Source organism: Phoxinus phoxinus, assembly GCF_949152265.1.
Source record: "Phoxinus phoxinus genome assembly, chromosome: 13".
In the NCBI taxonomy this organism is placed as follows: Eukaryota; Metazoa; Chordata; class Actinopteri; order Cypriniformes; family Leuciscidae; genus Phoxinus; species Phoxinus phoxinus.
The window spans coordinates 18,162,098-18,181,718 of NC_136888.1; the positions used below are offsets into that span (position 1 = coordinate 18,162,098).

The 19,621-nt window shown below is 36.2% G+C and overlaps 1 protein-coding gene across 1 annotated transcript in view; it reads right to left on the reverse strand.

The window, feature by feature from the left end:
- Positions 1-422: 422 nt before the first annotated feature.
- The window catches only part of atp6v1ba (ATPase, H+ transporting, lysosomal, V1 subunit B, member a), a 32,247-nt gene continuing 13,048 nt past the window's right edge, over positions 423-19,621 (reverse strand). Inside the window, exons 2-14 of the mRNA XM_079632254.1 lie at positions 18,927-18,982; positions 18,158-18,256; positions 17,929-18,022; positions 17,747-17,824; positions 16,923-17,062; positions 11,250-11,351; positions 10,388-10,485; positions 10,180-10,303; positions 5,036-5,186; positions 3,782-3,864; positions 2,914-3,018; positions 2,683-2,812; positions 423-1,451 (exon numbers count right to left, since the gene is read on the reverse strand). Coding sequence (XP_079488380.1) covers positions 1,309-1,451; positions 2,683-2,812; positions 2,914-3,018; positions 3,782-3,864; positions 5,036-5,186; positions 10,180-10,303; positions 10,388-10,485; positions 11,250-11,351; positions 16,923-17,062; positions 17,747-17,824; positions 17,929-18,022; positions 18,158-18,256; positions 18,927-18,982 — 1,403 coding nt within the window. The 3' untranslated portion in view covers positions 423-1,308. The remainder of the gene's footprint in view (positions 1,452-2,682; positions 2,813-2,913; positions 3,019-3,781; positions 3,865-5,035; positions 5,187-10,179; positions 10,304-10,387; positions 10,486-11,249; positions 11,352-16,922; positions 17,063-17,746; positions 17,825-17,928; positions 18,023-18,157; positions 18,257-18,926; positions 18,983-19,621) is intronic.

Sequence of the window (19,621 nt, forward strand, 5' to 3'; positions counted from 1 at the left end):
ACTATGTACTTTCATTTTTCTTTATCTTCTTCACCCATCAGTTGAGGTCTCCTATTTAATCTCAAGCATGCTCTTCACTGACTCCTTCCCAAACAAGAACATTTGTTCTTTCCTAACATTTAACACAACACTTTTAAAAGAGGCCCTCTAGTTAAGGTGAAAATGAGACCACCACACCTAAGTGACCAGTGATTTGCTTTAAAAAAAGAAGAAGCGGACAATAGCAGAACAAACTGTAATTTGACCTTAAACATGAGATCTTTTACTTTTAGTAAAACCAATCCCTGGGGTAAAGTATAGCCTGAAAGTACTATATATTGATGTGAAAACTGTTATTTTGGTAGACAGTCCCACTTCACACAAATTAACATTACTGTTATAATGAAAAAAAAAATGGAAAAAAAAATGAAGCAGTCAGCCAATCACGATATAACAATATAATTTAATTCATCTGAGAGGATTGACAGGTTTAAACAGCAAACAAAACGTGTAAAACACATGTACACATACAGAGTAAGAGGGGAATGTTTAATCAGTCTTACATTGCAGAACATATTTCAAAGCACAGATGCTGTAAACATCCTCCATCCTCCTCTAAAAGGGAAATAACAGCTGTCAGTGACAAGCACACACTATATGATCATTCAACACCTATAATTACCTGTCTATCAGCATAACAGAAACTAAGTTTGGTGTGCAAGTATTCATTTAAATGTTTTTTTTGGATATTAAAATAAATAAAAGCAAATATTTCCAAGGGAATAAGGGCTATAAATGAATTTGTAATTCAAATATTCTTATTACTTATATTGGAATGTTTAGAAACATTATTTTTACGCTTGTTATAGAGATGAATGGAGGATGTGAGCGAGCACACACATGTGCAAGTGAGCCCTGAATATTTCCCTTTGAGCACAAATGTTTTTAATATTCTCTTTAGGCTTCAGACAGTGAAATGAACTACAATGAACTTGAACAAAAATAAAATAAATGAACTACAGGACAGTATGAATCTCCAGCACAATTACACATCCTATCCACATGATACAGTACACACAAACATGTATAACACAACAATGGGGGACACTGGAATAATCTCTGGGGGTCATAACACATGAGACGACAACATGCGTTTTTATGAAACAATTTTATGCATGATAAATGTATATTATCCCAGAGTTATGCCCTGTAATCCTAAATATCACTTGTCAGGCTAAAGGTGGACACAAGGGATGAGATTTTTTGTGGGAGACAGGTCATGGTGACCTTTAGCCCATGCCTCCAGAAGATGTAGTGGTCTTAGGAGGCTCAGTGGCGGGCAGCGGACTCTCTCGGGTAGAACTCGGCCAGTGTGCTCTGAGGAATTCTCTTCAGCATTTCTTTGGGGAAGATTCGGAGCAACTGCCAACCAATATCCAGCGTCTCGAATACAGTTCTGTTGTCATACGGACCTAGAGAAATGGACACATATCTCATCTAAGTCACATGACATAACACACAAGCTTCCATTATGCATCATAAGAAAAGTTATACTTTTATTCTCCTTTTGAATACTTGTACAACATTTTTTTTTATGGTTTCCACAAAACAAAGCAGCACAACTTTTTTCAACATTGATAATGATAAGAACATTTTCTGTTTCTACACTAATTTAGCATATTAGAATAATTTCAGAAGGATCACGTGACACTCAAGACTGGAGTAATGGCTGCTAAAAAATTCAGCTTTGCATCATAGGAACAATTATAAAAAAATAAAAAAAACCTGCCCAAACGTTTGAGTGGTACTGAACATAGAATAGATATATATACAAATGATAAAATATAGGAATTACAATCAGAAGCTTCAATATTTAAGCTTTGAATCAAAGAAAAAAGAAAAAGAAAAAAGAGAAATAAATGATTTGAAATAAATATCCTATTCAAAACCACTGACTGACACATAGCATCTTTAATGGTGAATTTCAGTTAAACATAATTTTTTTTTTACTTGAAGGAAACACTGTATTGTTCTACAAAACCGATGAAAAAAAAAAAAAAAAAAGGAGTAAACCGATGTTTGGTTCTCTGTAAGCAATAACTGAGATCCATCTGTGTCTGAAGAGCTTAGACAGTGTCCTTTTCTACCAATGACACAGCGATTGTGTGACAAAGGAAGCCGAGAGATTTCATCCCAAAAATAGGGCTGCGATCAATATGAAAGATGTGCATACTTCTTTTTAATTGGAGGATTTGATGGAGACAGAGGGCATTGCACCTTGTGCCACACTATAGAGCAGCAGCATTGAGAAGAACATTCACTGAGGTAAAAGTGCTTTGCGGCAGAGCAAGAGCAGTGGCTGAAATACTGTCAAGTGGTTTCCAATCTAGAATGTGAAATGGCATAATAGTGTACATGCGCGAGTCTGCAGAACCTTGAAATAAAAAATAAAATTAAAAAAGTCTGTAAAACTGCTATAGTGTGGTGAACTGCTTAAAAAAAAAGAAAAGAAAAAAAGTTCCATTTGTTAGAGAAACGCTGAAATAATTGGGTCTTCCTAACATTTCCTTTCTAGTGCAGACATGAAAAAAATCTGATTAAAATGAGAGTTTAAACATTCCTGCTAATTTCAGACCTATCTAGAGTGAATGTGGCTATGAATTATTGAGAACCGCACACTAGGGTATCTAAGTACAAACGTACCTTGAGCAATGAAATTCTTTTCGAACTTCTGCAAGAACTCCAGGTACAGCAGGTCATCTGAGGTCAAAGCTTCCTCACCCACCACAGCCTTCATGGCCTGAACATCTTTACCAATGGCATAACATGCATACTATGGGATTGACATAGAAACAGAGCGAGAATTAGACTGAAAAAATAAAATAAAAATCACATTAAATTAAATTCTGTTGTAAGAGCATTCAACAACTTTACCAGCTGGTTAGAGACATCAGCGTGATCTTTGCGGGTCATGCCCTCTCCGATAGCAGATTTCATCAATCGAGAGAGAGATGGCAGTACATTGATGGGAGGATAGATCTTTAAGTGGGGACAAAAAGAACACCAAAGAATGAAGAATTATACGTTCATATTCATCTGGAAATCAAGTGTGCAAGAATGTGTGAATGTACATAGAATGTATAGTGTGGAGACTAAATAGTCCTCAGAAGTTATCTTGCATAAGGAACATTAGGGAACTAACTAACCATTAATTAATTAAAATATATGGCAAAATAAATAATTAAAATACCAACTGAAAAAAAACTAAACTACATTAAAGCTGTAGTCCGTAACTTTTGGTGCTCTAATTAACAGAACTGCATGCGTCTTGCAGAAGAACATTGTAGCCGGAGGTACTTCTCTCTGTTTATGTCTATGACTAGTCACACAGGTACTGTGCTACTCCGCAGTTGTACGACCCAAACCAGTTTAAAATAGTCTGAATATAAACACTTATTATAGGTGTACCATAGAGATTCAGGATAAGACAAAAACAAGGTTTGGAAAATGGATTCATGATGTACTTGCTTATTATATAAATTGTCAATTTTGAACAAATAAAAAAAAGTTACAGACTGCAGCTTTAACTAAATAACAATAAAAAGTTTCAAAGAAACTGTATTCCTAATTCACAAAAGAAGATCTAAAAGGTGAAGTATTAAATCTTAGTTCCAATAAATTAATGTGTAGGAAACATTAATCGGTCCTTCTGTACTTTTGCAGATTCTGAAATGGATTATGCATCTTATTTCCTGATCACAAAGCTTTTCAGCTGTTTGTTATGACTGGCAAAACTTCTCACCTGTCTGTTATGCAGTTGTCTGTCTACATACACCTGTCCCTCTGTGATGTATCCAGTCAAATCAGGGATCGGATGGGTGATATCTGTGTGAAACGGGGAGAAAATTAGAAATTAGCGGATTTGAGCATTTATCTTTTTTATTTTTTTTTCATTTGTATTATTCAGTCATTTGCTCAATCTAGTCATAAATTATGAGATTTATTAGTTGCTCATTTAATTTGCAGCATCTGAAGATATTAAGTGGTGTATTAATATTGTGATGTTGTGATGCCTGAAATAAAAGGGCAAAGAAAGCGAAATGAGATGGAGGTTTCCTGGTGCTGCTATAAGGGGGAACACCCATTCAGAAACACACACGGGTCCTTCACAAGGATGTTTCTATAGTAACCAAAACCATCAAGAGTGCTAGTTACTGGGCGCAGTTGCTGTGTCCGGCCAGAATACAAAATAAAGACCTAAAATAACTAAATAATTAAATATTAGTGCTGTCAAATCGATGAATCACATTAACATAAAAGTTTGTTTACATAACATGTTGTATATTATTACATATATATATATATATATATATATATACACACACACACACACACACGTGTGTGTGTGCATGTCTGTTTATATCTACATACCCATGCATATTTATACACATCTAAGCTGTATATATGTGTATGTGTATATACAATATATACACACACAGACATTTATACAATATATACATTTAATAACATATACAAACACATATATTATGTAAAGCCAAACTTTTATGTTAGATGCGACAGCACTTTTAAATATATATATTAAAAAAAAGGAACTACCTAATACTAATAAACAAAATAATTGGTAGCACTTTATTTTACAATTCTGTCCCCCATGTACATACGATGTACTTATAGTAATTACAAAAACTGGACAATAACTAGGTACTAATCCTGAACATACACCTAAACCTAACCTTAACCCCTGTAGTTACTATATATATATATATATATATATATATATATATATATATATATATATATATATATATATAGTTTTATTTATTAACTGTTTCCATCAGGCTGAATTCTAAATTTGATTGCATAGAAAAGTAATAGCACACTTCTAAACAAATTGCAGTTTCATAGCTCAAACATAGGATGAGATTCACACTGAAGTTTATAGTATATTATAGTAAATTAGTATATTAATTAATGTTATATAAAATGGGTCTATGGTCTAATTTAGAAAGCTAAATAAATGTGTATGTGCTTGTACCATCATTAGGCATGGTTAGAATGGGGATCTGGGTGATTGATCCATTCCTGCCCTCCACTCTTCCAGCACGCTCATAGATTGTAGCAAGATCAGTGTACATGTAACCTGGGAAACCACGACGACCCGGCACCTCTTCACGAGCAGCAGACACCTACAACCGCAACACATCAGGATAAAATTGGTTTTTAACATCATGACAAGAGAGGTTCTGTGTGTGTAAAAGTTTTCCATTGTCTCCTGTGAAGTTCCACAGAAGCATCTTATAACAATGGAGTTACAAAAAAACCCGAAAGAGTAGCATCTGTTCCACAACAAGCGATCAATGACAGCCATTTCAAGTCAGTCAAATGAGGTTAATCTGTTTTCTACTTTGTACATCTACACACAGGCACTTTTATAAGCAGAAAATACACGCAGATCTTCTCCCAAGGTTAAAACGAGTGTAGACACTGTTCTGAGCCTCACCTTTACCAGGCTGAATGGGAGAGGGAGTTAAATGTTAATGCTCCCGTAGCTCTTTGGAAGTGGCTGCCAACCGCAGAAGCCAAAGCAGGCAGCTTTGATAGGACTGAATGTATCCCAAGGTTACAGTGGCACAAAGGCAGGAGAGAATGGTCCTTTCACATGCACGCATAACTATTTAGAATGAGCATTATGCATTTGACACGTTTAGACATGTTTGTGGAAGAAACATGTTTGTGGAAGAAAACCGATAATCACTGGCATGAGGGGGGAAGAAAGGAGATGCTGCCAAAAAAAAAAAAATATCTTCAGGAGGATGAGGAACAGAGTGGAATGAAGTATACACAAATGTTATTGTGTACTAATCGTCTGTTTATATAATGCCCCACTGGTAAATTTGGAATGGCATACTACCTTACTACTACTACATATGTATATTTTTTGTACTCATAAAGTGACCGAATATATTTACCAAACTGTGCCGTATACATTCAGAGCACACTGTATGGAATACAGTATTCCTAAAGCAACACACTCCATTTCCCTTACCCTTCCAGTGTGACAAATAAATCAAAAGCAACATCAACCTTGATTTTTTTATTAAAAACATCCCCATCTTCACTAGTGATTTAACTATTTATTTATTTTTTCCTTGTAAAAACGTTCTCTCCCACCAGTCTGATCCAATCATGAGTCAAGAAAAATGTATGAAATATTGGTCAGATATTACTTCTGGTTCATTCATCACACAGCAAGTGGAAGGTCAGCAAGTTGAGCACATTGCATTTCAAAATAGTGTGCTCTAGATCATTCTATTTTGAAATGCAATGTGCTCAACTTGCTGACCTTCCTCTAGTTTATTTATTTATTTATTTATTTGAGCATTAATCATTCTGCTCAAAAAGGAGAGGGCTGAAGCTAAAGCTTATAAGCGCCCACCCCCAAAATTAATTAAAAAATAATAAAAAATGTTCCTTCCACAATAGAACATAGTGCAAAAGCAACAAGACTACCACAAGGACAACATCAATAACCATCAATAAACCGTACAACAATAGTACAAGGGAACTTAGAACAAAGCAAACAAACAAACACAAGGACAACATCAATAAACAGTACCACAATAGTACAAGGGAACATAGAGCAAAAGCAACAAAACTAACACATAGACAACAACAATAAATAGTACACAATAGTACCAAGAAACCGTGCAAAAGCAACAAAACAAACATAAGAACAACATCAATAAATAGTACTACAATAGTACCAGGGAACTTAATACAAAAGTAACAAAACAATCACAAGGACAACATCAATAAATAAATAATTCATGCCACATAGAACCAATAGTACCAGGGAACATAATGCAAAGCAACTAAACAACCACAATGGCAACATCAATAAGAAAACAAAAGCAACCAAAGATGATTATGTACACTAGCAATAATGATTGCACCTAATAATAATTAATTTCTTCTACTCTATATTTTTCAAAAATCTTTAGTTTGTATTTATATTTGAAATGATTGATGTTTGAACATCGTTTCATCTCTATCTTTAAATTATTCCACAATTGAACCCCCTTAACTGTAGGACTAAAACTTTTCAGAGTTGTACTATGTTTCTGCGTCCTAAAGTTTAATTCATCACGTAACTCATAACCACCAGTACGGTCTTGGAACCTTTTTTGTATTTTACTTGGTAACAATTTGTGCCTGGCTTTGCATAGCATTTGTAATAATTGATACTCAACAATGTCCTGAAACTTCATAATTTTAGATCTTAAAAATAATGAGTTTGTGTGTTCCGAAAACCCAACTTTATGGATCAAACGAATAACTCTTTTTTGTAACAGAACAATTGGTTTTAATGTACTTTTATACGTACTACCCCATACCACAGAACAATAATGTAAGTGAGGCAAGATCAGAGAACAGTATAGAGTATATAGAGCTTTGATGTTTAAAATATGCTTTACTTTTGCAATTACTGAAATGCTTCTTGATATTTTAGAAATTAAATATTTAATATGAGAGTTCCAAGTTATTCTATCATCTATAATAACTCCAAGGAACTTAATTTCATGCACCCGCTCTATATCAACTCCATCTATCTGAATTGTTTCCTGAGCATTATAATTACCTTTACCAAATATCATAATTTTACTTTTAGTCAGATTTAGTGATAATTTGTTTTGTTTGAACCACTTGTTAACACGTTTAAGTTCCATGTTAACAATTTGACACAGTTGATGTAAATTGTCTCCAGATGCCAAAATATTTGTATCATCAGCAAACAAAATAAATTGAAGTATTTCAGATGTTTTGCAGATATCATTTATAAACATATTAAACAATTTAGGTTCATGCTACACATTTTTGCCAAATGTGGTACTGTAGGGTCCTTGACTGATTTTATGCATACAGAAAATGTGCATACTTTGCACAGTGTATATACACAATTTACAGCAGAAACAATATTAGTTGCATGCCAATATGCTATTCGGAACAAAGCCAATGCCTTGGTTTTACATCGGGTTTTGTTTAAAACATGATTCTTACACTTTGGCAGATGGTGCTGAAATCCATTCATTACGATTGGACACAGTGGCTCTTCAACATAAGCCACACAGGAAACAAGATACTAACCGTAACGCTGGCCATTGCTCCAATACGGTTCCAAATGTCAAGAGGGGGTTACTGTCCTTTTGTTACACGAGATTGTGCTCTTTTATAGCCGTTTTCTGCTTAAGCGGTTTTCACTGTACATGCAAAGTCAACAACTCGTATTGCTAATGTGAGTTGAGAGGCTCTAAGTAAGGTTGTTATATACATACATGTAATGGGATATAAATGCGTTTGCTGTGCATCTCCATCTAGTCTAAGAAGTGCACAGTATAATGGCTGGGAAATCATAAAATGATAAGAAAACCAGACAGAGAGACTTAGGATTATTTACATGACAAGGTCAATTATGCTTAAGCAGATATGAAATTTAAATGGCTAACAACATGATACATCATAAAACAGGGCACTGGAAAAATCCCCACAAAGCAGAGAATGTGTTGCAGATTTGTCTGCCCTTGCAACTAATAGAAAAACCTACTTGTCCCTTGAAAGCTTTCATATCAACAGGAACTGTTTATATGAGGTACATGTGCATTATGCCTTTGTAAAAGAGACCTTCCACCATGTTTGTTGAAAAGGCTGAATTCACCATAAGATTTATTAAATAAATAAAGACATACATGGTTAGAAAACGCACTGAATGAGTTCTTATAGCTTGTCCGCTTACCAATAGAAACCCTTCTGGAACACTGAAATTCCTTCAGTTTATTAATTTATGGTCACTATACTCTATAGGGGCAGTATTGCATACTAGAGCAGCATTCAATGGGATGTCACATACTTATTTCTTTTGAAGGGGTGCTGGTGGAAACCCTGAATCATTTGATGCCACAAGCGAGATTAAATGTGACCAGTTATTTTGATAAAAAAAAGCAGCAAGAACAGTAATATTGTGAAATACTATTACAATTTGAAATAACTATTTTAATAGACACTATATGGACAAGTATTGGGACACACCTCAAAATTATTGAATTCGGGTGTTTCAATCAAACCTATTGCCACCGGAGTATAAAAATCAAACACCTAGCTAGTAGCTATGGTCTGCATTTACAAACATTTATGGGGAAAATTGGTTGTTTTAAAGAGCTCAGCGAATTCAAGTAGGGTACTGTGATCGGATGCCACCTTCACAAAGTCAGTTTGTGAATTCTCATCCCTGTTAGATATTCCACAGTCAACTGTAAGTGGCATTATTGGAAAGTGCAAGCATTTAGGAACAGCAGCAACGAAGTGGAACGGAAGACCACTTAATGTCACAGAGCGAGATTACCGAGTACTGAGGCGCATGGTGCGTGAAAGTCACCAACGCTCTGCTGATTCCATAGATGAAAAGTTCTAAACTTCCACTGGCATTAATATCAGTACAAAAACTGTGCAGCGGGAGCTTCATAGAATGGGTTTTCATGGCCGAGCAGCTGCATGCCAGCCTCGCATCAAGTACAATGCCAAGCGTCAGCTGGAGTGGTGTAAAGCACACCGCTACTGCAGTGGAAACGTGTTCTGTGGAGTGACAAATCACACTTCTCTGTTTGTCCAACAGTGCCTGACTTTACAAATGCCAAAAATTCCCACAGGAACACAAAATCTTGTGGTAAGCGTTCCCATACGAGTGGAAGCTGTTATAACTTCAAAGGGGGACGCAACTCCATATGAATGTCTATGTATTTAGAATGCAATGTTATTAAAGTCCCTGTTGGTGTGATGGTCAAGTGTCCATATAGTGTATTTTAAAGTGTAATTAATTTGTGATGGCAAAGCTGAATTTTTAGCAGCCGTTATTCCAGTCATCGGTGTCGCTCAGACATCATTCTATGATCCTTCAGAAATCTTTCTAATATGTGGTTTTTGTGCTCAAGAAACATTTCCTATTATAATCAATGATGAAAAAAGTTGTGCTGATTATTATTTTTGCAGACAATATGGTCAAAGTTTTTTCAGGATTCTTTGATGAATAGAAAGTACACAGCATTTATTTGAAATAGTTTTTTTTTTTACTTTTTGGTAAAGTAAAAGGCCATTGCTTCTAGCATGTCAATATGATATGGTCCTCACCTCTCTCAGAGCCTCTGCATAGGAGCTCATGTCCGTGAGGATGACCAACACGTGCTTCTCACACTGATAAGCCAGATACTCCGCTGTGGTCAAAGCCAGACGCGGGGTGATGATGCGTTCAATGCTATGTAGAAAACATTAAAATAGTCAATACGTTATACAAAATGCATAACATAAGAGGATGGAGGTCATTTAAATGAATTCTCACGTAGGATCGTTGGCCAGGTTCAGGAACAAGCACACATTGTCCATAGAACCGTTCTCCTCAAAGTCTGACTTGAAGAAGCGTGCCGTCTCCATGTTGACCTGGAATTCAAAAAAACAAAAAAAAACATCTGAAACGCCAAACAAACCCAAAGTCAGTTATTTCATTAGAGGCTGGAGAAACAGACAAATGTCAGGTATTTCTTGTTCATTGTTAAAACAAAATCTCCACTATTAGTTCAAAATGACCTCTTGAAGTACACTTCCTGCTAGGAAGGAAAATCCTTTTCCCTTTATATTTTGACCACCCTGCACATAAAATCAAGATCTAGAGTTACAAGGTGTCAAAAGCGAATGCATTAGCCTTGAGTCCGCACCGGGAGCCCAGCGGCCACAGGACACAAGGCTGGGTCAGTGACATTTCAAGCACGGGTTAATGGAAGCCCTCCACACTTGAATACACAGGTGAACCTGACACCTGACGCAGGTAATACCAGTCTGAGAGGACAGACCGCAGCCACTCAGGTGACAATAACAAAGGTTTGGAGAGGAAGCAGACAGTTGAGGGCAGAAGGTTAAGGTGGTGCTGAAGAGCAGGATTAAGTCACCCATGAGGACCAACATTCACCCACTCACACTAAACGGACACAATTTTACATTCCGTCCACTGAGAGGATCATTTAACACAAGCATCCTGAAATTCATGCAAGAACTTGACTCATGTATAGGGACCTAGTTGTAAAGCAGGATTTACTATTGTAAAGAAAATGAGCACACAAGGAAGCTTGAGTAAAAACAAGCACGAAAAACACAAGAAAACACATAATTGGACACCGTGGCACAAATAAAGACAGAAAACCACTCACCCCCATAGCAGCAAAGACAATGGCAAAGTTTTCTGAAGTGTAGTCCATCACATCTTTGGATTTCTGAACCAAACCAGCCTGACGACAGATCTGGGCAGCAATCTACCAGTGAAAAACCACAGAACCAAAATTAGTTAGCCCTGTACATTAGCGGTTTTATCTTGGTTTACAATTTTTTTGGGGAATAACGTTAAAATACACAGAAATTAGGCATATTCAGTTCATCAACAAGTACATGTTATAACACTACTGTACTAGTTGATTCACAAGCTATAATTATTTTCATTTATTGGGCAAGATTTTTAAAAGAACTTCCTTATCTTCACCAAGGCTGAAATTATTTGATCAAAAAACAGTAATACTGTGAACTATTATTACATTTCAAACGGTTTACTATTTTTTTATATATTTTAAAATGTAATTTATTCATGTGATGGCTAAGCTGCATTTTCAGCAGCAAATACTCCAAAAATAAATGTTAAAAAAAAGTTGTGGCGCTTAATATTTGTGTGGAAACCATGAAGTTCAAAAGAACAGAATTTAACTAAAAAGGAAACTTTTGTTACATGTGTAATGTACTGTATATGGGAGCGGATGCCTATTTGTGTGTGCATTTGCAACAAAGAGATTAAGACTATAAGCATGAGGAATTTCACGCTTATCACTTAATGTAATGGTCCTGGATGTCTAATCCGGCCTGACCCCTGCCTGAACTCTGACCCTGAACACCTGTTTCTCTGAGTGGATAAAGCCGACTGTGACCCCATGACTCCTGTTTAATGAAACGAGAAACTTTTATATCACAGCACAGCGCCTTCATTAGTGAGACACTGAAACTCACTTTACACTTGGGCTGGTGGAAGTTCACACCATTCAACCTTGGCTTTTGATCATATATTTTCACAACTGACAATCACTAGAGCTTAATTCTCTCTCCACAGCCTATATACTGGAAAAACTATTGTCCTAAACTATTCTTTAACTTTTTATTGTGTTGCCATGACAGAGTTCAAAACTCTTCCTTCCTTGAAGCATGTATTTGATGGTTTGCTCCCTCAGATGACCTCGAACATTTCAGATGGGCTTTTCACACTTGTATGATAATAGAAAATGTTGCTTTTAAATAATACCATAATGCTTTAAGAAAACTTAGGTCAACCAGTAGTCTACAGCTGACTGTTCCAAGGACACGTTTAAAATTGAAAGGAGATCGTGCCTTTTCAGTGGCCGCTCCACAGCTTTGGAACAATCTGCCATCTTACATAAAGGCTGCACCAACATACATTGATTTTAAATCTTAGCTTGAAACCCACTTATTTACTGTTGTGTATGGTCATAAGTGGGCCTAGTGGTATAAATTGTGGTGTATTGTTTATTTGTGTTTTTATGTTTACACATTAGGATAACGGTTTACACTTTGTACAGCACTTTGGCCAACAGCTGTTGTTTTTAAATGTGGTCTATATAAATAAACGTGACTGACTTTAATTCAACTCACTTTAACATTCTAGGACGCAGTTTCACATTGTATACCATTAAATTCACTACTAACCCTGGTCTGGAGCCGGTTTTCATAACCTACTTTCTTTACCCAGGTTTAAAATGACATAAACCCAGGGTTAAGCATAGTGTGAAAAGCCCCACAGTGTTGTGGTTTATTACCATTGCCTGTGTGTGTGTGTGTGTGTGTGTGTTGTTGATGGTTCGTGTGTGTTGTTGACTTTCTTGTTGATGGTTTGGAGAGAAGCGCTCTCTCTCGAGTGTTAAAATCTCAGGGCTGAGTGAACCAGCCAGTGCTACCCAATGACATTTACACAAGATAATAATTGTGCTTGCGGTAAGAAAATGTACACAAAGCCTCATTTGCCAAAAACGAATTATGTCGTGTAATAAAGTGGCAAATCAAATAAAGATTTGAAATATCTGCAACCTAAAAAAAAACATTTTTAATAAAAAAAAAGTTATGCCATTTAGATAAAACATTGTACATATGGTACATGTTTGATATATAAATATTTCAAAATGATTATGTACTATTTATTCATAATGGTCTGACAAGACAACATTTACTATGTCCAGTTCATGTAGAAAAAGCATTAAAGGAATAGTTCACCAAAATTCATTAATTACTCACCCTCGTGCTGTTCCAAACTCGTAAGACTTTCGTTCATTTTCAGAACACAAATGAAGATCTTTTTGATGAAATCTGAGAGATTTAAGTCCCTCCATTGACAGCTACGCAACTGACACTTTGACACGTCAAAAAGTTCATAAAGAGAATTTAAAGTCTTAATTCAATCTGTTCATCATATAAAGTGTTAGTGTCTCTTCAGAAATTTTTGGACTAAGCAGCTCAATTCATATGGATTAATTTTACGATCTCTTGTGTCAAAGTGTCAGTTGCATTGCTGTCTATGGAGGGACAGAAAGATCTTAAATTTCATCTTTCAGATTTAATTTCAGAGTGAGTAATTAATTAAAGAAATTTTCATTAATTAATAAATATCCCTTTATTGGGGGTAAAAAACTAAAATAAATAACAAAATTTTGTGTGGCCCTTGGAAAATTCCTCATGCCCTTTGCACAAAGCCCTTAAAACACTGCAAAATATACAGACAAATTAAAACACACATAATAGAAATAATAGTCGATGCTTTGAGAATCATTCATTTTCTTCCTTAGAGTTCAGAGCATTTACTCTGCAAATGACACGTGTTTGAATGTTTGAGACACTTGACTAAAGTTGGGCGCTGTAATTTTATAATTCTAAACAATCTCTCAAAACAGCGGGGTGAAATGATGGCACTGAGGTTTAGAAATTATTTGACCTTGAATTACTAACAAACTACTTCACAAAACCTTCATCATACGAAATTAATTATAATTATGAAACTAAACCAGAGTCTAAGGACTATTGAACTTGACTATGATACAAAATAATAGAAAATATTAATGATTGACCTTCTTACTCAATAGAGTGCTGTAGGGATGATGTATTTTTGTAGGCCAAAACCCAGAAACATGTTAGCATTTAAGCACTTATGGTTCCATCGTTCAGAAGTCAATTGGATTTGGCTTAAAAGAATGAAATAAGTTCTGTGGTCAGTGAACACAAGATCGAAATATTTGTAAGTTTCATTCTACGATAAAACACACCAGTTGCACCCCACTTGTGACATTGAAGTTGAGCAACCATAGTGTAGTTCGTTCATAGCCAAAGATTAGGTAATGTTTTTCTGCCGATTGGATTTAGGCTTCAAAATTCATAAAAGTTGTGTTCATTTATGAAAATTATCTTAATGGCCAAAACATGCAGCTATCATGAACTTTTGTTGAACACAGAGCTTATTGTTTGTGATAATTTGTTGAACGCAGAGCTTATTGTTTGTGATAATTCAAAAACCTATGGAAAAATCATATTGGGTTTTTGTTGAGGGAACCAGTGTGATGCTCACTTCCAGGTTTGGCCTACAAATTTACGTCAATCCTGCAGTACTCTATACAAGGCAGCCTACTTATATTCTTAAAGGAACACGCCGACTTTCTGCGACTTTAGCTTATTCACTGTATCCCCCAGAGTTAGATAAGTCCATACATACCCTTTTCATCTGCATGTGTGCCATAACTCTGTTTGACACACCCACCGCTAGCCTAGCTTAGCACAAAGACGGGAGGTAAACTGCTCCAGCTAGCATACTGCTCCCAATAAGTGACAAAATAACGCCAACATTTTCCTATTTACATGCTGTGATTTGTATAGTCACGGCGTGTACAAATAACAAGGTCACATGAGACACAGCCATCTTCAAACCGTATACATACTGGGAACTATATTCTCAGAAGGCGAAGCACTGCTACTTCTGCGGAGTGATTTGCTCGCAGCACCTGAGAAGCAGAGGAGCAGAGAGTTCGCTCAGAGTGTTGAGCAAATCACTCCGCCCAAGTAGCAGTGCTTCGCCTTCTGAGAATATAGTTCCCAGTATGTATACGGTTAGAAGATGGCTGTCTCATGTGACCTTGTTTTTTGTACACGCTGTGACTATACAAATCACAACATGTAAATAGGAAAATGTTGGCGTTATTTTGTCACTTATTGGGAGCAGTATGCCAGCTGGAGCAGTTTACCTCCAGTCTTTGTGCTAAGCTAGGCTAGCGGTGGGTGCGTCAGACAGAGTTACGGCACGCACGGAGATGAAAAGGGTATGTATGGACTTATCTAACTCTGGGGGATACGGTGAATAAGCTAAAGTCCCAAAAAGTCAGCGTGTTCCTTTAATAGCTCATGTCGTGGGTTACAACGTTAATTTTCCAGCCTGACTGAGCAGATAAGTTTGGCAGCTGAGTCACTTACAGTCATAGTGGTATACGTAGTAGTGGGCATAACCTACCACAAAAGCTTATTTATGATCTTTGGGACAGAAATTAAGCAACCTATGAAATATGTGGTGTTGTATGCTTAAAAAGCCCTTGTAAAACCACCCTTCTAAAAAAGTAAGTTTCCATATGCGTGTATTCATCTCCATTGTTTATGTGATAAAAAGCTGGTGGCAAAGATATTGACTGTGACCTCTACCAATGTTCTTTGAAAGTTTGAGGAACAGATTTAAAATGCAAGAATCATTTGTAGTTCTCATCATTTAGTTCAGCCAGGACATTACACTTATCTTAGAACTAAACAAACCATGTGACCTCAAGCAGGTTCTGGACGTATTGATCATTACTAAGTGGTTGGTTTTGTTTGCGTACTCTAGAGCTCTCGAAATCATACCGGTTCTTCCCACATTCACACGAGAGGAGAATGTGATGAAACGAACCCTGACCCACCTCACTGTTTCCACAGAAACACCACAGGCTGAAATCAATTACAGATCCCTCTCAAATTAACGTTAATCACACAGCCTTGTCTCGCGAGCGAGCATAATACAGAAAATGGAACTGTGGCTGCCTCAGTGCCACACAATAAAGTGCTAAATTTGATCACAACACTTCAAATGAGGGAATTTAAATAAATCCCTCTAGGTTTCATTAAAATAATTAAAACACACTGGCAAGCAGCATGGTCTGTATTGTATCATCGGTTCCTGACTTGGGCTCTGGATAAAGACAGATTCCTGTGGAGCATTTGGAAGCAAGTTAAAAATTTGGCTGGATGAATGCAACAACAAGGTGAATCTAAGACCTGCTTAATCACCAGAAATGTATGCTAGTTGTAAAACAATATAATGGTCAGACAATAATCTCAAAAAAGCCCAAATAGCATTAGCCTTAGCCATGCCCACTTTACCAATAACCAGAAGTAATAGTTATTTAAAATTTTTGGCATACAAGTGTACAGCCAGCCTCTAAAATGGATAACACACAATTTATGTTTTTGAGTGTTGATTATAGATTAGCCTTACATTATATTTTATTAACAAACCATGCCTCAAAATATAAAAACTAAAAAAGGTAAAAAATTTACTATATTTATTTTATTATTTTCCATTATTATTTTATTAAGTCATCCAATAATTGTAATGGTGTCAGGGAATGATATTAAATTGTATAACTTAATTATTTTACACAATCAATTATCAATTTAATCATTTTACACAATCTAGATTTTGGCCTAAGAAAAGATATTGCCCCAACCTGCAGAACAATAATTTCTGTTGTGTAATGAGTTACACACACCTCATTATGCGGTAGTCCAGCAGCACTAAAGATGGGGATCTTCTGCCCACGGGCAATACTGTTCATGCCATCAATAGCAGAGATGCCAGTCTGAATCATCTCCTCGGGGTAGATACGACACTGAGGGTTGATGGGCTGACCTAAGAGGAATCAAAGTGAGAACAGTGATCTCACAGAAAACATATCTGGTACTTCAGAGGTACAACTTCTATTTCTAAAGAAGGAGAAAGATTTTCTTTAGGCAAAACGATCCACATTGACCACTCATGTCAAATGATCAAGGCTTATATTTGAGAAAAATGTTTCTCGTTAAGGAATATCAGCATTCTACACACCATTTGGAGTGGTGTGACCTTGAAGCCTGATCAACCTTTTATTACGCCCCCTCTTATCCGTTTGGCTCATTCAAACGTTGCTTTGAGTCCCCATTGTATACCTTTGATAGCTCAAAGGCTCACCTTTGCCATTTCAGCTTAGCAGAGATCAGGGTCATGAGGTCAGTAAATGGCTTAAAAAGCACACAAAAATTCCCTTTCAATCTCTCAAAATATTCAAATACTAACAAGGAGGAATTTTAGGCGTTTATAAACATATCACTGGCCTTTCAACTAAGCTGAGCACACTCTAAAGGACATTTAACATGGCTCGTGATAGCCTAAATGGTAAAGCTGTGCTGCAAAATTTTAAAATCAGTTTGATACCAAAAAGACCCAACATTTAGAGTAAATGAGATCGCAGTATTGCTCAGTCATCTATGCGCCTCTCAAAAAGATACTTGTTCCTGCAAATGTTACATAAAGCCTAAAAAAAAAGAAGCCTCTTACCCATGATGTCCAAATAGTCCTCAGCCAGAACAGTAGGACCCCGGTCAATGGGTTTACCTGACCCGTTGAAAACACGTCCTGAAATAAAATGACAAGTTCTTCATGACATCTGTATTGGTTATGTAGAAGACACATTAAGACAATGATTACATGGGCTGTATGAGCATTCGTCACATGCTTACCAAGCATATCCTCAGACACAGGTGTGCGCAAGATGTCACCAGTGAATTCACATGCGGTTTTCTTAGCGTCAATACCTGAGGTTCCTTCAAACACCTGATGGGCACAAAATGTAATTATTTTTCAGTTACGCTCTAAACTTAACTTGAGACACTGTAAGTACTGACTCATATAAACAAATATTTATAGAGAATAGTTCGATTTTAAAAGAAAAACATGATTTCAGTGCACCTGGACGACAGCTCTGGTGCCAACGACCTCCAGAACCTGCCCGCTCCTCTTGGTCCCATCAGGTAAGGTGAGGTGCACAATCTCTGCATAACGTGGGAACTAGAGAAGGACAACAAAGAAAGATAAAGAAGAGGATCAATACTACCATTCAAACCCGAATGGATTTAACAATGATTCATTAATCAGAAGTGACAGTAAAGACGTACATTGTTACAAAAAATAGTTTTTAACTGATAATAATAATAAAAATTTCTTGAGCAGCAAATCATCATATTATACTGATTTCTGAAGGATTATGTGACACTGAACACTGGAGTAATGATGCTGAAAATTCAGCTCTGCCATCACAGGAATAAATTACCAATAATAATAATAAAAAAAAACAGTAATGTGTGTTTTTGAACAGTAATGAATGTTCTTACTTAAACATAAATGACCAATAAAAAGGAATAAATAATTTTATCCAAAATCTAATGTTCAAAAGTTTAACTATAAAATTATAAAAAAATTATTTTCTTTACTATAGTTGGAAAAAAAAATCATTCTTTCCTTTTTCTTTTACATATGAAAGCTAGGAATATTTATTTTGTATTGTCTTGACTAAAAACTAGAGAGTTAAATGTTACAACTTAAAAAGGCAAAATAGGAATATAACTATTACTTTTTTTTTCTCTGTACAGTCACTTTAAGAAGTTTAAAACAAAATAAATAATAAATCTTCTCATATTTTGAGTTACTTTACACTATAAAACATGGAAATGGGTCTTACTTTGACATTGTCCAAGATAACCAGTGGCCCATTTACACCAGACACAGTAGAGTAGGCTGAGGATGACAAAAAACAACGCAACACATAAACATATACACAATAAACCTTTTTACAGAATCTGTACTGCTTGGAAATTTTTCTATATAACACCTCATAATTAATATTAAAATGTACACCTTCAATTTGCATTTTTATTTGACCATTTGAGACACCCCGAATAGTAAACATTCAATTACTAAACAGATATATGGGAAACTTTTATTGATTCTAGGTTGCTGTTTTCTTGACAAGCATGAGTGCACTGCAGACACACACACACAGACACACAGACACACAGACACACACACACACACAGACACACACACACACACACACACACACACACACACACACACACACACACACACACACACACACACACACACACACACACACACACACACACACACACACACACACACACACACAGACACGCTGTGACCAATAAAGTGCATGATATTTGCTACAAAAGCCCACAATCACATGGAAATGAGGACTCTTTCTCTTGACACCTGTGCATCTAATTGTACACAGTGACCTTTACTGGAGTATTCTAAATGGCTTTCATAAATTTCCATGTCCAAATGTCAGGGCTACAAGAACATAGTTAGCACATTCAAGGCAGCTTTTTCGGCAGATGTCACGGTGGGGGACGA